The sequence below is a fragment of the Eumetopias jubatus genome, unplaced genomic scaffold, assembly GCF_037043125.1.
Source record: "Eumetopias jubatus isolate StellerSeaLion01/CBP00866 unplaced genomic scaffold, mEumJub1_p1.0 scaffold_1, whole genome shotgun sequence".
NCBI lineage: Eukaryota > Metazoa > Chordata > Mammalia > Carnivora > Otariidae > Eumetopias > Eumetopias jubatus.
Window position 1 is genome coordinate 148,409,247 of NW_028274807.1, and position 27,297 is coordinate 148,436,543.

Here is a 27,297-nt window from a genome sequence, read left to right on the forward strand (position 1 = left end):
CATCTGTCACCATCCAGTTAAAAAGTTTGTTGTACTTGTGACGAGAACTTTTACCCTCTAAGCAACTGTCAAATATGCAACACAGTATTAACTATAGTCACCACGTTGTATATTATATTGCATTTCCAGGACTTAAAAAATCTGATTCTTAAAAGTAGCTCCCTAGATAATTTTAATGTGCAGCCAGGGTGAGAACCGCTAATGTACAAGTAGAGAAACTGGGTGAGTTTTTTTCCCCTCTCATTTTTAGTATTTTTGAAATTTTCTGAGGAACACAGTTTTACATTGCAACAAAACCCCATTGCAGTTTAAAAACCTGATACAGATGGAAAGAAGTAAATTTAGTCATGGCAATAAGCATCCTTAGAAACTGCTGAAAATATCTGGACAATTTGGCTTTCACAAGAAAAAGAAGTAGCTATATGAAAAGGTAATGGCTGGCTTTTAGGGGCAGTTTTCTGTCACTGCATGACCTCTGGAGGGCCTTCTGGGACACTCCCAAGCCACCCTAGGCTCCCTCCCATATGCACACTCCAGTCCCAAGACTACTTCCTTTGTTACAAGGAGGACATGGTACTGTAATTATGTTTAGGTGTTTCTCCACAAAATATTTTTCTCACAAAATAACTTTCCTCTTTTTTTTTTTTTTTAAGATTTTATTTATTAGAGAGAGAGAAACATAACGAGCGAGCACAAGCAGGGGGAGCAGCAGGCAGAGTCAGAGGGAGAAGTAGGCTCCCCGCTGAGCAGGGAGCTCGATGCGGAACTCGATCCCAGGACCCTGGGATCCTGACCTGAGCTGAAGGCAGACGCTTAACCGACTGAGCCACCCAGGCGCCCCAATACCTTTGCTCTTGAGAACTCAACTGTGTGATGAAAATCCTTGGCGAGGAAATGAGTTGACAAAAGTCCAGAGATGATGAATGCCTGACTGTGGTGGCAGTAAACCATGGTGAGGAGCCCTTGCCCCAAGAGGCATTTACCAAAGAATATCTGTAGTGTTCTTGTGGCCACCTTGCTGCCTCCCCGTCCTCTGCACAAGTTTTCGCAACATTTTTTATTCATGCCCATTTTAAAAAAAGATTTACTTGAGAGAGAGAGAGTCCCAAGTGGATTCTGAGCTAAGCACAGAGTCCCAACGAGGGGCTCAATGTCACGACCCTGAGATCATGACCTGAGCCAAAACCAAGTCAGTCGCTTAACTGAGTGAGCCACCCAGGTGTCCCTGTTCATGCCAGTTTTTAATAAAAATCTCAGAGCCTATCTTTTGTAAACTTTTGATTTCTGGGGTTCATATTTAAAAAGATAAAAACTTGGGGCGCCTGGGTGGCTTAGTTCGTTGAGCTTCCAACTCTTGGTTTCTGCTCCTGATCTTGGGGTCATGGGATTGAGCCCCATGTAAGACTCCATGCTCAGGGCACAGTCGGCTTCAGGGTTCTTTCTCTCCCTCTGCCCCTCCCTCCTGCTTGCACACTCTAAAATAAATAAATCTTTAAAAAATAATAAAAAGGGGGACACCTGGGTGGCTCAGTCGGTTAAGTGCTCATGCATTAGAATCCCAGCTTCGCCACATGGTGTGACTCTGAAGAAGTCCTTTAACCTCTCTCAGGAAATGAGAGCTATTGCCTGTTTCAGCTGCTGCCGTTCCCCTGAAATGAGCACCTGTGCCGGGAATCGTAGGATCACAGAGCATGCAAGTGAACAGAGAAGGCTCACCAGATATTTTATGAACCAAGGTGACAGTTTAATGCTCTATAAAAAAGCAAAGTTACATATCAAATATCAAAACTCAAAGTTTAAAAAATTCAATCACACATATGTATACTTGAGAAATCACATTAACTAAAAAGGACATAACTGTCCCTTGAAATGGAGACAGGCCTGGAGATTCCGGGTTGCTTCAGTCATCGTGACCCTCAATCTTCAGAGCATTTTCACCAAACACCTGTAACCTTGTACAGGCCCAACAGTCTTATGCAACTGCCAGTGTGAACCTCTAGGTTCAGGAATAGCCACACCTGCAGGATATTCACGAAGTTTATTAAGAAGCCAAAGTTCATCGAAGTCCAGTGGAATGAGTTCCCAGCCGAACCAGACCTCCAGCTGTGATGTGGAAACCGGGGTTTAATATAGTCCAAAGTTACACCGGAAGTTAGAACACAGTTACAATGAGAACTCATGCTCAGTCCGGAGTTTGTTACTCTAAAAACACTGGCCTACATACAGGTTTTCATTCTAGTGGGATGGGACCCAACTTGCACCCTAAGGAATGCATGGTATAGAGGAAGCATACAGTGAGAACAAAGGGCATTTCAGGCAGAAAGGAGAGAATGAACTATGATAACATAGCCAAGAGCATTCATTCAACATTCAGTAATCCACAAGCCTGATTCTGTGAGAGGGGGTTATTGAGGGGAGGGCAAATCACCTGGAGTGGTCAAGACCCAGGACAAGTAGGCAGTATACAAGCAGTATAGGTTAAGGCCTGACAGAGAAGGATTTGGGATATTCTCCTAGGGGAATTTGAGTGTATTCTGCTGGCAGTGGGGAGTCAAAGGATTATTAACAATGAGATGGGTATTATGAAGAGGTTTAAGGGAAACATAAGGTCGACTTCCAACTTGTTCAGTTAAAGTGGCCACAGGACGTCCAAGTAGGTGGGGATGACTAGAAGGTGGCTAGATGCACAGAGGTTATGAGGTGAGGTCTGAGGAATGGACAAAATAATTGAAAGACAGAGGCCAGTCATTCAGTAAACCTTCATCACAGCGCTTCTCTGTGTCTTTAGGCAAGGATAGAAGCTGGGCCACACCAATGAATGAGACACATGGCCTCTGCCTCTCGGAGCTTATGACTGAACTGGAAGAGAGAGATTTAACAGCTACTACATAGTCACTTAAGTACAGTAGTGCTAACTGCTGCAGAAGAAAAGCATGGGGTCTGTGAGCACGTAGAAAAGGCTGACCTAGCATGAGGGGTTGCGAAAAGCCTCCCTGTGCAAAGGATGCTTGAGCCAAACTCTGAAGGACTGAATAGATTGGGGTGGAACAGTGTTCCAGGCAGAGAAAATAGCAGTTCAAAGGTACTGTGCAGCCAGGAGGAAGCTGGGGGATGGGGGAAGGTGGAAACATGAGGCAGCAAGGGCACAGAATGCAAATGAGAACATCCAGGGAAGTCTAGAGAATGGCTTATGGAGTCAAAAGGAGACAAGTCTGGCTACAGACAAGAATATGGGGGAAATCAGGTGAAACATAGGACAAAACTACATAAAGACAGTTCTTGAAGACAGCCAAGAAAATGAGGACGAACACCAGCACCAAGTGGGAGAGGATGGGGTGCAATCAGTAAAAAAAAAAAAAAGCACATGATAAAAATGGTCCACAAATAGAGCTGGACTTCCATGTTTTGATAACAGTTCAGGAAAAATCATTTTCAAAAAACAGTGATCTTTTAAAAGAAGTCAAATTATTTCTAAGTGTCAAAAAAGCACGGTTCAATCTTAGAAAAATACTATATATATGCAAAACGATTTGGAGAAATACAGCTGTTGACAGTAATAATGCAAAATGGTAACTAAGAATACTATGCTACAAATGCTCTCAGCTCTTTACAAAGTCTGTTACAAAGCACTCCTTAGTTTTTCATCTTCCTGATGTCAGAAGTACACAAATTTAGTTAAAGTTGATTCCATGACGAGTGATACTTTAATTGGTTCTTCATGTAGATGAAATTCAGTGTGCACCACTCTATTATTCACCTGAAAGATGAAAGCACAAACTGTCTAAAAGCCCTGAGCAAAAGCCTTTTCGTAAACCCTACAGAGTGAAATGGCCGAATTCTATGCATTCCGGAAAGCGATGCAAATGGCATTTGAAAGAGCATGTCCCACCAAGTGCTTGGAATGCAGCACTCTGGATGAGAAGAGCAGTAGACTCAGGTCCACAGACCTAGGTTTGGTCTCAACTTGCCCTGGGGTAATAGAAGGCAAGGTATTAACCCTTTCTAAGCCTTGGGAACACGTGGTAAAATGAAAGGGTTGGATAAAGCTATGTCCAAAACATCCCACAGCTCCACAATCTTGGAGTTGGTTATAAGCACATTTACCATCTGCTACCTAACTAAGCTGTGTGTGCCTTTAATACAAAGGCCACATCATGCTCATTTTTGGATTTTTTTTTTTTTTTTTTGCTAGGGCCTACTCAGCAAGTGCTTTAAAAAAATGAAGGGTGGTGCCTGGGTGGCTCAGTCATTTAAGCGGCCAACTGTTGGTTTAGGCTCAGATCATGATCTCAGAGTAAAGGGATCGAGTCCCGCCTCAGCAAGGAGTCTGCTTGAGGATTCTGTTTCCCTCTGCCTCTGCCCCTCCCATGCACTCACTCTCTCTCTCTCTCTCACAAATAAATAAATAAATCTTTAAAAATAAATAAAAATAAAAATGAAGGGTGTTCAGTAAAGGTTTAATGAACATTGGTAGGCAAAACATTTTTTCAGTGATTACAGCATGAACTCTAGAAGCACTCTGCCCAGGCTGGGATGCCAGCCCAGCCACTGACTAGCCCCCACCTGTCACAGTGGATGCGAATCCCAGTAGCTACCTGAGGGGTGTGGAAGGCTTAAATGGATTAATATCTGTGTAGCACAGAGAATAGTAACTGACATGGAGTGAGCCATGCAACAGATAATAGATGTTAGCACTGTTGTTACTGTACTTTTTTTTTTATAAAGATTTTATTTATTTGAGAGAGAGAGTGAGAGAGAGAGAGAGAAGGAGCAGGGGGAGGGACAGAAGGAGAAGCAGACTCCCCACTGATTAGGGAGCCAATGTGGGGCTTGATCCCAGGACCCTGGTATCATGACCTGAGCTGAAGGCAGACGCTTAGCCAACTGAGCCACCCAGGTGCCCCATGTTACTGTAGTCTGACAGTCTTTTCTAATTAGCTTTCTTTGGATGTAAAACTCTCAGATTGAGAAGAAAATTGCCCTTTAATCCTGATATGATAAACTACAATAATTGGGCCATTCTCCACAAACTATGGTTCGTGTATAAATCTACTGCCATTATTGGGCACCCATTCATTCAGTGAATGTTTACTCTGGGCTACAAAATGGGGAAACAAATGTGAGCCAGAGTCGGTCATTAAAGGAGTCCTGAGTCAGGCCAAAGCTGACTGCAATGGTGGGCCACAGAGCAGGAAGGAACTTGAAAGCTCACCTCATATCCAATGCACTCGTATTACAAATGAACAGAGAGTGTCACTTATCCGTTTCCCTCAGCAGCTGGCCCAACCATGTTTTCTGAATGCCACCATCATCAAAACTCATGATTGGCCCATCATTTCCAAGCAACTTTTCAGCATCTCTTGTGTTTTCATGGCTAAAGTCAACCTTCTCCTGAAAATGCTCTCATCAAGTGCATTACCGTCAGCACAAATGGAGCACGAGTTCCCTTGGAATGTACTTACTTTGGTGAAGAAGTCAGCGATGTGCCACTTATTTCCGTACTGTTTAAAGACTTTAGACATCGCTTCAATCATCACGGAGCCAGTGCGAGGGTGTCGTAAAGCAACGTGATCTACAAAGCAAACACAAGACATTTCATCCATTTTCCTCCTCCCTTTGCACCAAACTTTGTCTTTTACCCACATTTAAACCTGGAAAATGGCTTTGAACTGAGAATACAGAAGCACTCTTGCATTAATAAGTATGTCTGGGGCTGTAAGAGACACAGACACAAAAAGAGGAAGCACCTGAGCCTCCCAGGGGACTCCTGTGACCACAGCACGTAACCCCTCAAGAGGGCAATTCTCTTATATGAATTTTTTAAATAAAACTTTTTCAAATATACACAAAAGTAGAAAGCAAAGTTTAACAAATTCTCATATAATCATCCCCTAGATTCAACAGTTACCATCATTTTGCCATATTTACTTCATTCTCTTTATTTTTTTTTTTAATTTCTGACTTTTGCTTTAGGATTTTAAGCTAAATACCCCCAGAACACACCCATATAGAATTCATTTTGGCGTCCTCAAAAGTTCAGTGAAATTATTTTTACTGTTAGATTAAAAAACATGAAATATGTCGGTTTAGTGTGGAAATTTGATGGGAATATCAAAATTGTACCCTCTGATAATAAATCTAGGTTGGAACAGAAAAAACACGTGGACATCTTTGCAACCTCAGCATAGGCAAAGGTTTCTCAGAACATAAAAGGCATAAACTATAAAAAGAAAAAGCTGATAAATTGGACTTCATCAGAATTAAAAACTTTTTTTTTTAAAGATTTTATTTATTCATGAGAGAGAGAGAGTGTGTGTGTGCACAAGCAGGGCGGAGAGGCAGAGGGAGAGGAAGAAGCAGACTCGCCGCTGAGCCAGGAGCCCAATGCGGAACTCGATCCCAGGACCCTGGGATCATGACCTGAGCCAAAGGTAGATGCCTAGCCATCTGAGCCTCCCCGGTGCTCCCAAAACTTTTGTTTTTTTGAAAGATGTTATTAAGAAAATGAAAAGCAAGCCACAGATCCAGAAAAAAATATCTGTAATACATATCAAAGAACTTGTATCCAGAATACATAAATAATTCTTACAAGTTAACAAGAAAACAAACAACCCAATAAAAAATTGGGCAAAAGATATGAACAGACATTCAGCCAAAGAAGATATATGAATGGCCAATATGTACAGGAAAAGATAATCTTTAGTCCTCCAAGAAATGCAAATTAAACCCCCAAGGCGATACTATTACACACCCATCAGATTGTCTAAAATTTTTAAAACAGGTCAAACCAACTGATAATGAGGATGTGGAGAAACTGGAACTCTCATACACTGCTGGCGGGAATGTAAATGACGCAACCACTTTGAAAAAGAATCAATTTGGCAGTTTCTTTAAAAGTCAAACATAGGGGTGCCTGGGTGGCTCAGATGGTTAAGCGTCTGCCTTCTGCTCAGGTCATGATCCCAGGGTCCTGGAATTGAGCCCCGCATCGGGCTCCCTGCTTGGCAGGAAGCCTGCTTCTCCTTTTCCCTCTGCTTGTGCTCTCTCTCTCCCTGACAAATAAATAAAATCTTAAAAATAAAAATAAAAGTCAAACATATTCCTACTGTATGAACCAACCATTCCACTTCTTGGTATGTACCCAAAGAAAACAAAATCATATGCCCAAAGACTTACACACATGTGTTCACAGCAGCTTTACTTTTTTTTTTTTTAAAGATTTTATTTATTTATTTGACAGAGAGAGAGAGACAATGAGAGAGGGAACACAAGCAGGGGCAGAGGGAGAGGGAGAAGCAGGCTTCCCGCCGAGCAGGGAGCCCAATATGGGGCTTGATCCCAGGACCCTGGGATCACGACCCAAGCTGAAGGCAGATGCTTAACAACTGAGCCACCCAGGCACCCCCACAGCAGCTTTACTTCTAATAACCAAAAACTAGAAACAAATCAAATGTTCAACCAGTGAATGACTGAACACACTGTGTTCACGTTGTGTTATATTCACACAACTGAATACCACTCAGAAATAAAAGGAAATGAACTATTGATAGACAAAACAATGTGGACGAATCACAAAATCATTATGTGGAGTGGAAGACAGGCAGGCAGACAGGAAACATACATACTATATAATTCTACTTATCTAAAATTCCAGAAAATGTAATCTACTCTGTGGTAACAGAAAGTACAACTGTGGTGACCCAGGGATGGGGATGGAGGCAGGGATAGATTTCAACATGAGGAAACTTTTTGGGGTGATAGAAGTCTACGCTGATCTTAATCATGGTGATGGTGTCATGAATGTATTCTCCTATGCATTCAAATGGTATACGTGGAATACGTACAGCTCATACTTCAATTACATCTCCATAACATTGTAAACAAATCCACAGAACCTATCTGTTCAGTGTAGGAACTACACAGGAATTTCAGTATTGTCCCTCTGAGAGTAAATCTGAGTCAGAAATGCCTCATCACAAAGCTTGACAATCCATCTCATCCAGTGTGCTTCAAGCTGCTGGTTGTGACCCAATAATCAGCCAAGAAATCAATTTAGCAGACTGAAACTGCCTTTTTTTATAATGGGATAAAATTGGCTGTAATAGAAAATATCAAAGTGGCTCAAATGTAGCAAGGGCAGCTATGATTTATAAAACTAGTATTACATGTATATTTATACTTCTATATAAATAGATATCATAGACTACAATGGATTATGTATTTTATCACTTCTAAGATCGAAGTTTCTTTTTCCCACCAATCTGAAATCTGGATGTGATGTATAATCTCTTCTGTGGCATAGACTAATTGGTAGCTTCTGGAGAATACAAAATAATGGTATGTCTTACAATCAAGGCATTAGACTGAGTGAAACACAATAGCTATTTCTTCCTGTGGGTTATGGCAACTAACCTTTGAAAACCTCTGACCTAACAGTCTCAACACCTTTGAAGAATCACATGCCACTCAGCAAAACGAAAATCAGAGTACCTGCCAAGTATCTTATCAAATGATAGATTATAAATCTCATTGCTTTGAAAATAATCAGCGACCCTACGTTCATGGCCACGGGTTCAGTCCTCAGGACAGATTCTAGGCCACAAAAAAAATGAGTCTGATGAGTGATATTGGAGAACTTTAGACTCTGGCCGAAAGCTAGTAAATGTCCAGAGATTTACCAAACAAGGTCAAATAAAATATCGTTAGGACCGGGATTCCCCATACTTGCATTATAAAGTTGTTTAGAGGGGCACCTGGGTGGCTCAGTCAGTTAAGCGTCTCCTTTGCCTCAGGTCATGATCCCAGAGTCCTGGGATCGAGTCCCCTATCGGGCTCCCTGCTCAGTGGGGAGCCTGCTTCTCCCTCTATCCCTCCCCCCTGCTCATGATCTCTCTCTCTCTCTCTAATAAATCAATAAAATCTAAAAAAAAAATAAGTTGTTTAGAGAACTCTGGCCATAGAATATGAGCGACAATCACAAGACTAACTTCAAATAGCCAATAAGCAGGTGAAAGCACGTTGCAGCTTCTCTTGCATACAGGTGACATGCCTCTGTCACAAAGCAGGAGAGACAGCTCTAAGGACTCACTGCGGTCAGGTAGCTGGTATAAATGTCTATGGTGAGCTAAGATGTCAGAAACCTGAATTTTGTTGAAATCTTCCAATTTCTAAAAGAAGATAACTTGAAAACGTTTTGAATCCATTTTTTGCACATGATCTTAGCCAAAAGGCCAAGAAGTGATTAAATCTATTTGTTGAATGGATAATACATTCAAATGACTCACAATTCATCCATCGATAAGAGTGTATGTATATATACATATATATATATCTTTACGTATTTATCTTATATGTGCACATGTGTGCATGTGCGCACACACAGTAAAATATTACTCATCCATAAAAAAGAATGAAATCTTGCCATCTGTGACAACATGAATGGACCAGAGCGTATTATGCTAAGTAGAACAAGCTGGACAGAGAAAGACTGCCATATAATTTCACTTATATGTGGAATCTAAAAACAAAGAAAAAGGGGAGCCTGGGTGGCTCAGTTGGTTAAGCATCTGCCTTGGGCTCAGGTCATGATCTCAGGGTCCTGGGATCGAGCCCCACATTGGGCTCCCGGCTCAGCGGGGAGCCTGCTTCTCCCTCTCCCTCTGCCTCTCCCCCGTTCATGCTCTCTCTCTGTAGCTCTCTCAAATAAATAAAATCTTATAAAAAATTAAAACAAAAACCAAAAAAACAGACTCAAATACAAATGTTTTAAAATTCAAATTACAAAAGGAATCCAGCAAAGTCTCCCTCCCCTCCTCATTCCATGCCCAAGAAAACCAAAGTTACCTGTTTCTTGTGTATCCTTCCAGATCTATGCTGCGTACAAAGAGGCTGATACATATTTGAGGGCATAACCACCCTCCTCCCGATCTCAGTAGTATATTATACATGCTGTTCTAGGACCTGATTTTTTTGTTGTTGTTTTTGCCAGTTCATCTTGGAGGTTGCTCACCATCAATACATAAAGAGCTTCTTCCTCTGATTAAATTGTTACTCTATGATTTATCATAATTTATTTAACGAGTCCCCTATAGATAGATGTTTAGGTTGTCCTTATACTTTTGCTATTATAAACAATGTCACTGAACAACGTTGAGCACATGTCACTCAGACATGTACTAAATATCTGGAAGATAAAATCCTCGACAAGGAATTATGTGTGCATTTACAATTTTGCTAGACGATGCCAAGTGGTCCTCCCAAGAAATGCTACCAATTTACAGTCCCACCAGGAATTAAGAAGTATATTCCCTGTATACATTCAAACTTTTTGATCTCTTGCCAATCTGATAGATGAAAAGTGGTACTCCAATATTGTTTACTTTCGTCTTCTAAATTGAGCATCTTCTCCATGTTAATGGTGTTCCGTAGGAATTATCCGTTAATAGCCCAAACCTAATGTTCTATTAGGTCTTTTGCTCATTGACTCAGGTATTAGGAAAATTAGCATCCACCTGTGTGCTCCTCCCAGACCCCATTCCGTCTCCTCCACACAGAAACCACTAATGTCAGTTTTACCATATACATACATACATGTGTATGCTATTCTTGAACAACACATTGTGTTTTTGCTTGAACTTTAAATAAATAAAACCAAAACAAACCCAAATCTACTGTGACTTTTTTTATTCCTGGAGTCCTCCCCACAGAGGAAAAGGGCAACTTCTTTCTTCCATTTGAAAAATCAGTCTAACTTAATCCCTGGAGGATATACACTGCCTATGCTCAAAATTTCAGCTCCACCAGCTGTTGCACCTGCAATCTCTCCTAAAGATATCCCCCCGGCTTGGGGCGCCTGGGTGGCCCAGTCGGTTAAGCAACTACCTTTGGCTCAGGTCATGATCCCGGGATCCTGGAATTGAGACCTGTGTCGGGCTCCCTGCTCACAGGGAGCCTGCTTCTCCCACGCCCTCTGCCTCTCACAAATAAATAAAATCTTAAAAAAAAATGTCCCCTCTCTACTGGATCATTCCATCAGCAGCTGTGCAGCAGTACTGCCCATCTTTACAACAAAAAAACCTTTGATCCCTCATCACCATCCAGATTGTCTATTTCTCAACTCCCTTTATAGCAAAACTCCATCAGAGCTGGCTGCATCTGCAGTTTCCAATTTCTTTCTTTAGCTCCCATCTCTTTAAAAATACCAAAAGAAGAACACAGAATAGTGTATCGAACACCTGAGCATCTACCACCCAGATCTAACAAACAGGAAACATTTTGCTTTATTTGCTTCAGCCCTTCTCTGTTGGTGAAATACAGTTGAAGCCTCATTTGAATTTTCTCCCTGACTACTTTTTGGCCCCACTTCCCTGCCTTCTGTACCTCTACCAGAGGTAGTCCCTGTTACAAAGGTGTTGGCTGTTCTTTGTGCCATATTTTTATACTTTTACCAGCTATATATTCAGTCATAATATATTGTATTATTGTGTTTTTAAATCTTTATATGAAAGGCATACTATCTGTATCCTGTTACAGCTGCCTTATCTTCATTCATTGTTACATTTAAAACTTCTCCACGCGGATTCTTTTCAACTGTGGCATAGTATATTCTACAGTATGAATATACCACTCCCAGTGGCTTTTAGCTTTCCCACCTCTTCACTTTCCCTACTATAAACAATTTCAAGGAGCGCCCAGATTAGAGTGCTCAACGCATCCTCATTCACCTACTTTCCAGTTTTAGCACTGAAAAGTCCAGTATCCCAGGAGACCCCACCATCTCTTGGCAAACTAGAGCAGTTAGTCATCCCATATCACGCATATACATGTGCAAAAGATTCCCCTACGCAGAAGTTCCCAGACTTTCTCAGTTCATGTGCCTTAGTGTCTTTGTAACTTTTTTTGCACTGCTCCTAGGCCAAAAGAAATATCTAAGAATTCCATTTACTAAAGTAGTTAGGTCTAAGCTCCGTATTATTATCTAAATAACTTATTTAGGGCGAAAGAACTCACACAAATTGAAAGACAAATAATATTTTAATTTCTTTCTTAAAGAACCATAATTACTTACTAATGGGATGTGTGCACCTGTTGGGCATTGCATGACTTTTCAACCTAAGATACCTAAGTACTTGCTTTTTATCTCAGCAACCCTCCAAAACTTAACTCCCCCAAGATATGGTATCATTGAAAAGAATGCAGCATAATCTAATTGTAGAAACCATAAACGATCTCAAGCTAGCAGCTCCCAGAATTAAGTAGAGCTATGTGACTTCATTGTGGCCCCCTGGTTGGGGACCACAGCACTACGGTATATATGTGGAAGTGAAATTGCTGGGTCATGGCATAAACCTATTTTTAACTTTACTAGGTATCACACATTGCTCCCCAAAGAAGTAGAACTAATCTGCTCTCCTTGGTGGTGTATGGAAGTACTTGTTGCTCCATATCCCCACATATACTCAGTACTGCCAGGCCATTTATGTGTTGAAATAAAAGTGGGTAACTCTGAGAGATTTTAACACATATTCCAAATTTTCCACTTTTGATACCATATACTTTTTTTTTTTTAAGATTTTTTATTTATTTATTTGAGAGAGAGAGAATGAGAGATAGCACGAGAGGGAACAGGGTCAGAGGGAGAAGCAGACTCCCTGCTGAGCAGGGAGCCCGATGTGGGACTCGATCCTGGGACTCCAGGATCATGACCTGAGCTGAAGGCAGTCGCTTAACCAACTGAGCCACCCAGGAGCCCGATACCATATACTTTAAATGCTCCTCCAGATGTAAAACTTGATTAAAATAAAACTTTTACTGCTATCCTGGGCTGACGGAAATTCATGGAAATCTCCAAGGCTCCTATTCCTCCAAACGAGGAAACTGAAACCTGAGCTCAGAGCAGAAAGTAAACATGAAACACAGAGTTGCACCCCGTCCGAGGGAGTAGGAGCACCTCCAGCGAGGGCACAAAATCCTTTAAGATGTGCCTGGAGGTGCCGGAGATGAACCTAAGATTCCTGCATTCACCTTGTGACCCCAAAGAGGGTTACAGTGGTCCACGTGGGTAATAATCCTCCCTAAAGAAAAGCATTCCCTATTCATGCTCCCAGGAGTCACACAGATTAAGATTCGACAAATGAACTAAGACTTCAAACACACAAATAAGCCACCATGAGCGACAGTCAACAAAAGCAACCCAATGAGTGACCCCCAAAGCCAGCAGGCGTTGGAAGTATTAGGTACAAAATATAAAATAACCGCCTGAAATGTTTAAAGAAATAAAACATGGACTCACAAGAAGAAATAAGCAAATATTCTGTCAAATAATCAGCCAGATTTGGGTGCTAAAATGGATTTCTCACCTATAAATCTTCCTTAAATGAATTTCTAAAGGATATACTTCAGGAAGAAAAAAAATGAATCCAGAAAAATGATCTGAGATTCAAGAAGGAATAGAGAAGAAAATGGTAATCACATGAATAAACAGAAACAAACATGGATTGTAAACTTATAATAATAATGTTCTAACTTGAGGGCGCCTGGATGGCTCAGTTGGTTGAGCATCTGACTCTTGATTTCAGCTCAGGTTATGATCTGTGTCATGGGATCGAGTCCTGCGTGGGGCTCTGTGCTCAGCGGGGAGTCTGCTTGAGATTCTCTCTCTCCCTCTCCCTCTGCCCTTCCCCCTAGTCATGCTCTGTCTGTCTCTCTCTAAAATAAATAAATCTTAAAAAAAAAAAAAGGGACTGAAGTGAGGAATGATCTATCGATCTTATTCCTCAACTGTCAACCTACTAAATGGCTGCAGTTTCAAAGTGCCTTTCAGATAATCATTCAGGTTCCACCTCCTTCCAGGGGCGCCTGGGTGGCTCTGTCGGTTGGGCGTCTGCCTTCGGCTCAGGTCATGATCCCAGAGTCCTGGGATGGAGCCCCACATCGGGGTCTCTGCTCAGCTCCCTGCTTCTCCCTCTCCCACTCCCCCTGCTTGTGTTCCCTCTCTCGCTGTCTCTCTGTAAAAAAAAAAAAAAAAAAAAAAAAAAAAATCCTAAAAAAAAAATAATGTTCTAATTTGTGGGGTTTTAAAAAAAGGACTAGGTATTACCTAGAACAGTGCTTGCCACCCTAGTGTGTGCCAACACATTTGATGAAAGTGTGTTAAATTGATGTCTTAATTCAGAAGAAAACCAGGGGGCAGTGGAAGGATAATTTAAGGCAATTTAAGAACACATAAATATTTTTATATAAACAATGTTAAGCAAGATACAAAAAGAAAAGAAATAAATCTTAAAAGTAGCACGTAGGTATGGGAGAAGGTAATGGGAATTAGTGTTCTAAGGTTCCTTGAATCATCAGGGAGTAAAAATAAGCTTTTTTAAAATTAACTTTAGGCTAACTGCACATGTATAAAATTTCACGGGTAACCATGAGAAAAAGAATTATGGGATGCCTACCTTCTAGGTCAGTAGGGGGTCAAAAAATGTTAGAATAACATACTAAACTATTAATCAAGCAAACACAAGAGCCATAAAGGAAGGAAATAAAGCAAAGAAAAATAAATAGCACAAAATAAAATGGCAAAAGGGCAAATATATCAATAGTCACAATAAAGACAAATTGCCCTAATTTACCAATAAAGATTGATAATGTCACACTGAATTAAAAAAAAAAAAAAAAAACCAAAACCCAGCTATATCCTATCTAAAAGAGACCCACTTAAAACATAACGGCCCAGAAAGGTTCATAGAAAGCAGTCTGAAGGAGGTATACCAGGCCAATATGGAGCAAAAGAATACTCAAGTATCTATATAAATTCCAGACAAAAGGAACTAACACAAAAAAAGCAATACTTGGGACAGTGGGTTCACTAAAGAGTGCTTAGAACATTTTATCTTATTTCTTCTATATATTTCACAATTCTAAAATTGTATGCCTCTACTCAGGTTGTGTCAAAATAAAGAAAACAAAAACACTGGGACCACAGAAGAAACAGACACGCCTACCACAATAACATGACATTTGGAAACACTTATCTCAGATATTGGCAGGTCAAGCAAATTGAGTGGAGACATAAAACAATGGAACACAATTATGCTTAATTGATAGAAATATTTAGAACCCTGCATTCAACAAGTGCAGGACACATATTCTTAAGCACACACAGAATATCTAGGAGAGTCCAACTGCCATTAACAAGTTTACTAGAGGGGCACCTGGGTGGCTCAGTCGCTTAAGCGTCCGACTCTTGGTTTCAAACGGCTCAGGTCATGATCTCAGGGTCTTGAGACTGAATCCTGGGTTGGGCTCCCCACTCAGCATAGTGTCTATGTGAAGATTCTCTCCCTCTGCTCCTCCTCCACCCCGCCACTCCCATCCGGGGCTCACATGCTCTCTCTCACTCTCTCTCTCTAAAAAATAAATAAATCTTTAAAATAAGTTTACTAAAGACCAAAGCATAACCCACGTCTCAACATATTTCAGATCAGTACCGTCATCCGTATTCTTTCTCAGTTCCTCACACAAATAAACCAGACATCAGTAACGAAAGGACAAATTTTAAAATCCCAACACAGAAATTTAGAGACAGTTCTAACATGTAAAAGAACAATGGAAATTTAAGAACTCTTAGAACTGAAGGATAAAACTGGTCCATGTTAAAATGTGAAGGACAGAGTGAAAGCAGTCCTCAGAGGGAATTAAAGCTTTAAAAATGCTCATATGCTTAAAAAGATAGAAAATAATGAGCCAAGTACCTAACTGAAATAGCCGGGGAAAGACGAGTAGCATAAACAGCCCCCAAATGAAGAAAAATGGAAACTAATGAAATCAAAAACAGATACTAGAGGGGATTAACAAAACTAAAAATAGGTTCTTAACTAAATACACTACTGGTAAGACTGATAAAGAGTCAAAGAAGAAAGCCACAAATATCAGAGATAAAAGGAGCATTACTATAGATTGGACATTTCACATGATTAAAGAGGCCCTGAACCCTGGGCCAAGAAATCTGAAAATAAATTTTTACTTTTCTCCCACGGGGAAGCTGGTTTTCCCAGCACTATATTGAACAGCCCCCCATTCGCTCCACACTGATCAGCAATGGCTTGTCACATGTCTCGTTTCCCTGTATAGTCGGTTCTGCCTCTAGGTTCTCTCTTCTATCTCAGTGGGGACACGCTATACATAGAGTTTTTGATACTGCTATATATGAAGTATTCTTTTTTTTTAAAGATTTTATTTATTTATTTATTAAAGATTTTATTTATTTGAGAGAGAGAATGAAAGAGAGAGAGAGCATGAGAGGGGGGAGGTCAGAGGGAGAAGCAGACTCCCTGCTGAGCAGGAAGCGCAATGCAGAACTCGATCCCAGGACTCCAGGATCATGACCTGAGCGGAAGGCAGTCGCTTAACCAACTGAGCCACCCAGGCGCCCTATATGAAGTATTCTTATCTTACAAAACAAATTCTCTCAAATATCTGCATAGCTCACCCTCTCTCATGTCCCCCAAGTGTCTACACAACAATCAGCTTCTCAGTGGGGACATCTCTATACGTCTCTTTTTTAAAATTGCAATCTCCACTCCTGCCCCTGGACACTCCCTATATCCCTTGTCCCTACCTTATTTTTCTCCACAGCAATGGTCACCATGTAACATACTTTATTTTTGGTAAACATTTCACTGAAAGGTAACCATCACACAGAAAAGAGTGCAAAGCTTAGGGGTATAAAACAGCTCAATACATTTTCATGGAACGAACACATCCTGTAACTAGTGCCCTCATCAAGAAACAAGATAGTGCCAGCACTCCAGAAGTCCCCTTCTTGCCTGCCCGCTCTGGTCCTTACCACCCCACGCACTGTATGCCGGAGGGCGAGCACTATCCTGACTTCTAACATCACAGATCAGTTTTGCCTGTTTTTGAACTTTATACAAATGGGATCATAAAATAGCACAATATATAGTTTCTCTATGTGTTTATTGTCTGTCTCCAACTAGCACATAAGTTCTGTGGAGGCAGAGATTTTTAGTTCTTCTGTTCAATATTGAATCTCTAGCCCTTAAATATGTTTAGCCCAGCACACAGTCATAAAATTCATTCATTCAATAAAACTGGAACATGAAGTTCCTCACCTTGACCCTTAACTGCTCCATAATAATTCTGTGGTTAGTTTATATCAGCAGCTCACTTCTTTTTATTGCTGAGCTGTATTCCATATATGGCATACCACGATTTGTTTATTCATTCACCTGTTGATGGTCATTTGGGTTGTTTCTAGTCTTTGACTACTTCAAATAAAGCTGCTATGAACATTTGTGTGCCACTCTGGGAGGCCACATGCTTTCATCTCTCTTGGGTAAATAACCAAGGAGTGAAATCTGACATCTCACTTTAATGGAGGTGTTTTTCACATGTTACCACTAAGTGTGTTTCATTTTAAGTTGTTGCCCTATGTTCCTTTGCTTACATTTCTTTATTAAAATTTATCTTGGGGGCACCTGGGTGGCTCAGTTGTTAAGCATCTGCCTTTGGCTCAGGTCATGATCCTGGAGTCCCGGGATCGAGCCCCACATTGGGCTCCCTGCTCAGCGGGGGGGCTTGCTTCTCCCTCTCCCTCTGCCTGCCCGTCTGATCTCTCTCTCTCTGTCAAATCAATAAATAAAATCTCTAAAAAAAATTTAAAAAATAAAAAAATAAAATTTATCTTGAATTCCATATACATTTTTGTAAACTGCCTTAATCTTCTTTGTTAAGATAAAAACATTTAAAGGGGAGCACCTGGCTGGCTTAGTTGGTGGAGCATGCGACTCCTGATCTCCGGGTTGCGAGTTCAAGTCCCATGTTGGGTGCAGACATGACTTTAAAAAAAAACAAAAAACAAAAAACAAAAACAAAAAAACAGCCCAGCTAAAGAAATGTCCTTGACCTCTTAATTCTCTCTCTCCTACAAGTGAATCAAGTGAAGGGGTGGCTCTTCACACACAAGATTCTTTTGGACCTTACCTTATTAATAATAGTATTAGTAATGAAGTAATGGTGATGATATTATTAGCATAATGTATTATTACTAATAGTAGCTAATTTCTTTTTTTGGATTATGCCAGTTATTATGATAAGCACGTCTGTGGTTATATCATTCAATTTATGTAACATCTCAATGACATAAGTAAATTCCATCATTCCCGTTTTACATGAAGAAACTGATATATCTAGAGATCAAAAACTATTGAAATTCTCCCATATAGCAAGTGGCAGAACTAGGTTTTGGGCCAAGATCTTTTTCATAGGAGAGCCAATGATCTTATTTACCATGTGATACTTTGCTCAGAGGTTCGTGCCTTCCCGGAAGAAATGAACAGTAAGATGCCAACCTGTCATCTCTAAAAGTGGGAACACTTGTAAAGAGAGATGGATGGGTTAATGAAAAATCTCCTTATACGTGTCAATTTGTAAAGCACCGATAATTAAAAAATTAAAAAAAAAAAAAGGTACGAATGACCCAAACCTTCTTTTTTTTTTTCTCAAAGATTTTTTTTTTTTTTTTTATTTGAGAGAGAGAATGAGAGGGGGGAGGGTCAGAGGGAGAAGCAGACTCCTCGCTGAGCAGGGAGCCCGATGCGGGACTCGATCCCGGGACTCCAGGATCATGACCTGAGCCGAAGGCAGTTGCTTAACCAACTGAGCCACCCAGGCGCCCCTGACCCAAGCCTTCTGAAAGAAAGTGTGTGTCACTGTCATCTACCCTCAGGTCTCACCTGCCTGGGTGGGATAGATGATGAAATAATCACTGAAGGTGGGCAGCCTCCTCCTCTGGGATACGTCGTCAGACTCCATGGGTTCATCGTCTGTCTCAACACCGGCGTCTCTTTTCTCTGTTGAAGAACAAAAATACAAACTATAGTAATACACCACAGACACCAGGAGCCCTCAATCATAGTCCCAACAAGCTTGTATCTCCACAAGAGACAGAAATATCCGCAGAAGCTACAGAAGTTGGATGTCGGCCCCGTAGGCCGGCCGCCTGGCATCCCATGGACAGTGGGACGGCCCCTGGAAACTGCACACATCTCTCTCAGACGTGAGGCTCCCTGGCCCACCTCACGACGTGAGGGACTTGGACCCTTCCTCAGCCTGAGTTCTTCTTCTATCCCTTCCTCCCAGCCCAAAGCCGCTAGTACACTACACAACTAAAGTCACAGCAGCAGAGGGGCCTCTGATTTTAAAGAAACAAACAAATATTTTTAACTTCTTTTTCTTTTCTCACTCATCCGTAGAATTTCCTAGAAACATGACTGTTACAAAGAAGTCTTCACTTACCTCCTCTGCAGGCCTGGATGATAAAGATCTTTGGTTTCTCCTGAAGTGCTGGACAATTTTTATTATTAAACATTTCAAAAATGTCCTCCAGGCTGACTTTTTCACCATCTTCCATTTTAATAAACCCTTTCTCTCCGTGGGACATAAGGGTAACAAGACAACAGCCAACATCATCTTTACTTTCATTGAGTCCATCACGGAATGATCTTATTTTCTCAATTAACACCTGTAAAATAGGATAACATATTCAAAAGAACTGGAGGTAAGAAAAACCAGAAATGCTAGAGATGGCCCCTTTCCTAGGCAATCGGAGGACATGACAAATACAAAAATAATCACATCTCAAACAGGCTTAGTATGAGATAAATATCAGTTCCTTAACTGGTCACTTCCCTTTCGGTTGCTTTCAGAATTCACACGATTTCCTCTTGTGCCACTGGTTCTTCTTGGACAGAATTAGGGCATTTCCAATTCTCTACCACAAAATACAACAGAATGATAGCTCCCCAAGGGGCTAGTGTATGTAAATTTTATATTATTAACTTATTTTAACATATAAAAATTGTTATTCTCAAAAACGAATGCCCTCAAAAAGCTAGAAATGGAAGGGAATGGAAGTGTCTACCTAATACAGGTCTGCCAGGACCTATGGGGAGACGTCATCAGAATCAAGCCCCACAGAGAGGCAAGCAAGACAGAAATGGCCACTATCACAGCTCCCATGGCCCTCGTAGCCAAGATCCTAGCTCCTCACTTCAGTAAAGTGAGTAAAAGTTAAATGAAGTCCACCTCACACCTGTCAGAATGGCTAAAATTAACCATTCAGGAAACGACAGATGTTGGTGAGGATGCAGAGAAAGGGGAACCTCCTACACTGTTGGTGGGAATGCAAGCTGGTGCGGACACTCTGGAAAACAGTTTGGAGGTTCCTCAAAAAGTTGAAAATAGAGCTACCCTGGTGGTATATACATACAATGGGATATTACCCAGCCATCAAAAAGAATGATATCTTGCCATTTGCAACAATGTGGATGGAACTAGAGGGTATTATGCTGAGCGAAATAAGTCAGTCAGAGAAAGACAAATACCATATGGTTTCACTCATATGTGGAATTTAAGAAACAAAACAGATGAACATAGGGGAAGGGAAGGAAAAATAAAATAAAATGAAAGCAGAGAGGGAGGCAAACCATAAGAGACTCTTAACTCTAGGAAACAAACTGAGGGTTGCTGGAGAGACGGTTGGTGGGAGGATGGGGTAGCCGGGTGATGGACATTAAGGGGGGCATCTGACGTAATGAGCACCGGGTGTTATATGCAACTGATGAATCACTGAACTCTACCTCTGAAACTAGTAATACACTATACGTTAATTAAATTGAATTTAAATTAAAAAATTTGTTTAAATGAAGTCTAAATACGAGAAACAAAGAGCTAAAATTCATTACTTACAGATACCATGACTATCTAGAAATATAAAATAATCAACCAAGTAACTACTGGAACTAGCGACCAGCGAGCTGACCGGACACAAGATTAACTCACAAAGATCTAATGCCCACCACCCACCACCCGCCCCAGTTACCTGGCAACAATCATTTCTTTTTTTTTTAATTTTTAAAGATTTTATTTATTTGCGAGAGAGAGAGAAAAAGAGCATGAGCAGGGAGAAGGGCAGAGGGAAAAGCAGGCTCCTCACTGAGCAGGTAGCCTGATGCAGAATTCAATCCCAGGACCCTGAGATCATGACCGGAGCCGAAGGCAGACGCTTAACCGACTTATGAGCCACCCAGGTGCCCTGGCAACAATCATTTAAACCACATAATGAAAAGGGGGTCCTGTTCATGGTCACACCCAAACAAGGACAATACCTAGGAATAAACCTAAGAAACACACATCACCTAAATGAGGAAAAGGATAAAGAAAGCTTCAGAGAAGAGGAAACATACACATGACATGCCCATGCTCTGTTAACACTATTAATTTGCCAATTCACTCCAAATGAATCTCAGTTCAGTATCATGGCAATTAAACTCCCAAAGGATTTCAGTGGAACTTAGCCAGATTATTCTCAAGCTCACAGAGAACAGATGATGTTCAAGAAGTGCCAAGAATATTCAGAAGTCAAACAGGAAAAAAAAAGGAGGGATAGGTCCTGTCAGACATCAAAATGTCCTAAAAAAAATCATGGTGAATGAAACAGTGATATACTGGCAGAAGTATAAATAAACATATGAATGGGATATTTTAGATTCCAGAAACCAATCAAATTATCTATAGGACTTTATTTCATGATAAAGGTGGAGTTTCAAATAGGTGGGGGAAGGACACATCATTCAATGAACGTTGAGACAACTGACTATACATCTGGACATAAGGTAAGACTTCTTACCTCACACGTCAAAAGTAAAATTCCAGAGAGTTAGAAAGGAAACCTTAAACTATACAAATAGTACAGAAAAATAATTTAAACATTTTTTAAGTTGGTAAGGCATGGGATTTAATCAAGACACAAAAATCAAGAAGCCACCAAAAAAGACTGACAGGTTTACTCACACAAAATTTAAAAAAGACTTCTATACAACTTAAGACAACAACAAAAAAAATCAAAAAAGTAACAGACACAAGAGAGAAGTATGTGCACTACGTTTTGTAAATGAATAAAGTCCAGGAAAATAACTATAAGAGCAGGAAAAAGACTACCCGGTAGGAAAAAGGGCAAAGGAAACAGAACAGACAATTTACAGAAGGAAAATAATGGCCAAAAGATGTTTAACCAAACTAATAATCTGGAAAATGAAACTAAGAACGATGAAATACTTTTGCCAGTAATACTGCTAAATATTTACAAATAAACTAAATGTTGCCAGGATGTAGGCAAAATGGCCACCGGAGACCCCTAAGAGAATAAACGAAAGGAACACCGGCAGCGTATCTGCCATCCGATTCAAAACCATGCAACAGGTAAGAGATTCTCGTACAATCCTTGGCGAAAATGAGTCTATTTTTACCTTTGAAATAATAATAAAATCAAAGCTTACTGGGCACTTGCTATAAGCCCGCTACTGGGCATTTTGACACAGCAGCTCATTATCACCACAGCCCTCCAAAATAAGCCACTCTCATCAACACCGTTTCCGGGAGAGGAAAGTAGTCAGTTTCAGGCAGGGCTGCTCAAATTATGGCACTATGGACATTTGGGGCCAGAAAACCCTTGGCTGTGGGGGCTCTTCTGGGCATTGTAGCACCCACCAGAGGCCAGCAGTACCCTCCGCGTGTGACAACCAGAAACATCTCCACACACGGCCAAATGAGGGGGACAAATCACCCTCGGGTGAGAACCAGATTTAAGGTAACAACTAGGAAGAGACAGGATTCCAGCCCAGGCAGTCTATGTGGCATCCACAGCCCCATGCTGCACTGTTCCTGGACATTCATTAGCAGGGACTCCCGGGATCTAGGAAGGGCTTTCCCATGTTACTATCCCTAAAAAATGGTAGGTCTAGGTCATGACTCAGGTAGAGTCAGAGAGGTCAAATGGAGTTCCCACCGCTGCTCTTTCACCTTATTTTTTCAGTATCAACTAGTTAGGTCACAGTGCAATTCTGCCCAGGGCTATCAGCTCCCTCTCTACACCTCTTCCAGGTTCCAAATGAATCCCACAAGGACTCACAGTGCTGCAACGCCTCTGGCCTGCCTCCTGGTGACTTCTCAAAGGGGTTTCCTTGGTCCTGCCTGCTCCCAAAGGCTCTGGAACTTGCCTACTCCAGACTCTCGCCTTGTCCTTGGGCCTCCTTGCCCATCTTGCTTAGAACACCTTCTTGGGTCCCCTTCCCTCTTCAACTGCATAGCCCTAGCCAAGACTGGAGCCCAAGAGGTCCCTGCTTGACTGGAAGGGGAGGTAGGGTATCGCACACTTAAGATTACAAAAGCATCAAGAATCTTATCAGGACATGCGTGGGATTGTTTAGCAGGTCCTGGTTCTTGCCAGGTACTAAAACCCAATTTTTATTTATTTATTTATTTATTTTTAAGATTTATTTATTTGAGAGAGAGGGAGCACAAGCAGGGGGAGGAGCAGAGAGAGAGGGAGAGAAATTCTAAAGCAGACTCCCCACTGAGCATGGAGTCGGACGCAGGGCTGGATCCCAGGACCCTGAGCCAAAACCAAGTCAGACACTTAACCGACTAAGCCACCCAGGTGCCCCTCCAAAACCCAATTTAAAAAAAGGAAAATTATACCATTTTGTTAGGATCGATGCACTGTGTATGCTCAAACTGGCACTGGCCAAGCCACTCCTCCATTAGATGGATGTCCCGCTGAGCCCCTGGTCTGTTCTTCTCCACGCACATGACAAAAGCCTTCCGCTTGCCCCTCAGGTCATAACAGTCCTATTTTCCAGGAAAGCCAGTAATATTTAAAGCAAACCAAACCAAACTCAGAAATCCAAATACGTCATCGATCTGAAATAATGAGTTTCTTCTGGGATCAATGGTGAGGTTTCCCAGTTTGGATCAGGGCTGCAACAGTGACTGTCTCTCTTACTAGTTATGGAAGGAGGGTGGGGGGAGGCATGACTGGATTTATACTTCTTTCAAATATCTTCCTTACACCAGGACTAATAGGCCAATCTCAGTTTTAAATTCCTATGTATAGCTATCACTATCAGTTTAAGGAAGCATGACAGATGGAGGAACAGAGTTAAATGACCACACAGGGCTGTAGTCATCAAAATCCAGAATATGGGACATGCTACAAGATAACCTGGTTTCTTCAATAATTAAACAATAAGAAAAAAGGTTAAAGGGAGAAGTATCCTAAGTTAAGAGCTTTAGGACAAAAAGCAATCGACTGTAATTGTGTTGACATATTGTATGAGTCAGCATCCTGATTCAAACAAACCACCTGCAAAAGACATAGGACCCAGTCAATGAAATCTGAATCCCAACCACATCTTTGCACACACTAAGGAAGTTGTTTTTAGGTAGAATAATGGCATTGTGGTTGTTTCAAACAACCTCTTTCTCGTACTAAAGATTTAGAGATTCATACAAACGTATCTGTAGATGAACATGATAGGTTATCTGGATTTGCTTTCAAATAATTGGGCCGCGAAGCAGACAAAACAAGATTGGCCCTATGTTACCAATTTGCTGAAGCAGGCTCATAAGTACAATGGGCTGGAGTTTGAGAGATTTGTTTTTCTATTCTATTTTAGTATTTATTGAAAATTTCCATCATAAAACTTAAAAAAAAAAAAACAAAAAACAAAAAACCCTACAACCAGCAATTTATATAGCCGTCCAAGGCCACACAGCCTGTCATCCTCGAACCTCCAAGTGCCTCATTTTTCTTGATTTATAAAATAGAAATAACAGCAGTGCCTACCTATTTGGTTAATGCAGGCACAGCGGTTTTAAATGGCTCATGTTTATCTTTCACAATCATAACAGAAAGCAGTGAGATCTGACCACTTGAGACAACCAGTTTCCTTTAATTAACAAGACAGCAGCACAAAAAAATGTTCCAACGTCAGCTAAAGTGGCTAAATACCATTGTTCCTCACCAGTGTGTAGTGCTGGAGTAAGAGCAAAAATATTTACCAGTTCACCATCCACACAATCATAGCTTCTCTTTGGAATCTTTCTTGGAATCCCTGAATGAATTTTCATGAAAAGAGAATAAAACAAAAAAAGGGCATTATTGCATTATTTTTTCCCCACTTTTTTTCTTTTCAATCAATCCACTGTCATTACTCTTAACAGGAAGCTCCTCCCAGAGAATTCTGTTGCCTTACGTTTTCAGGTCCTGTAGGCTTTAACCTCATTTTAGAACAGGTTCCCTGGATTATGAACCCACCCTCTTTCAAACTCCTACAAGGCTAGAAACTTAAAACAGACCTCCCTTAGACCCCAGTTAGGCACAAGGCCAGAAGGAGCCTGGCGAGAGATAAAAAGAACAAGGTGTAATTGATTGACATTACTTTACATGTACTTTCTGAAGAGGCAATCAAGACATCAATAAAGGGACAGATAAAGTAAAGGAATTAGGTATTTTTTTTAATTTAACATAACCTCTTAGCATTTAATTCAAATATTTACTGGGTGCCGATAGGGTACAGCCATAATATTGTGTAGTGTGGATGATTCTGGGAAAAAAAAAAAAACCACTTTGCCAACAGTAAGAGACTCAAAGTCTAAAGAGGTGTTCATGTGATACCTGAACAGCTGAGCTGGGAGGGACAACACAAATTCTGTACAGGCGACTCAAAGCAGGGAGAGTCGTTTCCACTGAGCGGGTATTCTGCCTACACGCCGTGTTCGTTGAGCCATTACCGCTGTGATCCGTTCATTACAAGTCTAAACATCAGCAACCGTAACACACCTCAAAGCTCAATCAGATCAGGTCGTAAGCATACTAATGGCAGAGGTCACGGACGGTATATTTTCGTGTCTACTTCGACGGCTCTCATGTAAGAGCTGCTTTTTCTGTCTCTCTCACACACATATTACGTGTACATACGTTTATTAAATCTGGAGGGGGGGAGCCCCAACCTCCCTTAACCTGTTACATACTGCATTTCTTGATCATAGATTAATGGCAGTCTCATGGTGTGCAAGAACAGGGCCCCTCCCCCCCCGCCCCCGTAAATACACTCCCTGGTGATGCTACAGCGGGAATTCCAACACCATGCTCCGCACTGCATCATTTGGAAATCTCCCACATCATCATCTCTTGAAGGTACATGTTAACAAAGCATCTCAGGCCTGCTGAGTCGATCTGATCCCAAAATGTGGTGGTAGATCCTGGTGGCTGCTCTTCAACGGCTCATTCGGATTCCGCGCTCGGGAACTGCGACTCTCGGGACCACCTCCCCCACCCCAGGCTCCCACTTCCCGCCGCGCGTCACTGGGTCCCAGGAAGCCCGCCCGCCCCTCGCTCCGCAAGCCTCCGCACCCCCAGTCAAGCCGGGTGCCCCGCCCCCAAGCCGAGCCCGGAACGCTCGGGCGGCGCCGCCAAACCCCGCGCTTACACGGGCCCGGCCCCCCCACCCCCAGCCCCAGGCCCCGCGGCCCCCCGGCTCGCCAGGCCCCGCCCCCAGCCCGGGTACCTGGCAGCCCCCAGCTCACCCCGGTCCTCGGCGGCGGCGGCGGCGCCCTGCCAGCACTGGAGCAGGTCGGCGCGGCGTAGCTGCTGCAGCACCCTGATGAGGACGCGCGACGCAGCGGCGGGCTCGCAGTAGTGCTGGACCAGGAGACGGGCCAGCCCTTTCGTGCTCTTGCCCTCCAACTCCAGTCGCCAGGGGGTCACGCGCGGCTCCTCGTCCACCGACTTGAGGAAGATGCGGAAGTTGCTCAGCTCCTGCGGGGACAGCAGGTCCAGGGTCTTCTGCACGCGGCTCTGCAGCTCCTCCACCGCCGTGATCCGAGGCGCCCAGAGGCCGTTGGACTCCGAGCGCCGGCAGCTCTCAAGGCCTCTCTCCATCGCCACCCAAAGATGCCGAAGCGCCCGGACTGGAGGGACCCTCCGCCGAGGTCCGTGCCCCACGGACCGCGCACGCCTCCCGCTTCTCCGCTTTGTTTTGTAAAACGGAGGCGTTTCCGCTCGTTTCTGCAACAGCCGGGCGTGCTGGCCGCGGTGACCGGGACTCTCCCGCCCTGTTTCCTCTTCGGCCCCGCCCCCGCCCCGAAGCCCCGCCCCCGCCCCGCTAGCTCCGTCTTAACCCTTGGAGCAGGTTATGGAGAGCCAAGTGGGAACCCTGCCCTGCAGGGCTCTTCGGTGGTTCTCTGCCACGGCTGCGCGTTAGGGTCACCTGGGTAACGTTTTTAAAACACCTCGTGCCCAGGCCACAACCGAGCTTGATTACAATCGAATTTCTGGGTGGCAGACCCACACATCAGCTGTTTTTAAAGCTCTTCAGGTGATGCCAATGTGCAGCCTGCTTTAAGAACTACTGATCTTAGATCCAGAGTGTTTATTAGCTA

The 27,297-nt window shown here is 42.3% G+C and overlaps 1 protein-coding gene across 1 annotated transcript; it reads right to left on the minus strand.

Annotated features, from left to right (window-relative positions):
• Nucleotides 1–2,175: 2,175 nt before the first annotated feature.
• On the minus strand, nucleotides 2,176–26,967 carry LOC114212314 (caspase-14-like). Its single transcript, XM_028107157.2, has 7 exons — nucleotides 26,443–26,967; nucleotides 24,916–24,968; nucleotides 23,554–23,703; nucleotides 19,312–19,537; nucleotides 18,750–18,866; nucleotides 5,463–5,572; nucleotides 2,176–3,757 (listed from the first exon to the last, which is right to left on the minus strand). Exons 1-7 carry the CDS (start codon nucleotides 26,795–26,797, stop codon nucleotides 3,656–3,658), a joined length of 1,113 nt encoding a protein of 370 aa, XP_027962958.1. The 5' UTR covers nucleotides 26,798–26,967; the 3' UTR covers nucleotides 2,176–3,655.
• Nucleotides 26,968–27,297: the final 330 nt, after the last annotated feature.

Coding starts and splice junctions, on each gene's coding strand:
- LOC114212314 (XM_028107157.2), bottom strand. CDS start 26,797: ATGGAGAGAGGCCTTGAGAGCTGCCGGCGCTCGGAGTCCAACGGCCTC. Junction 18,867..19,311: donor CATCCAGGCCTGCAGAGGAG/GTAAGTGAAGAC, acceptor GTTCTTCAACAG/AGAAAAGAGACGCCGGTGTT. Junction 3,758..5,462: donor TCGCTGACTTCTTCACCAAA/GTAAGTACATTC, acceptor TTCATCTTTCAG/GTGAATAATAGAGTGGTGCA.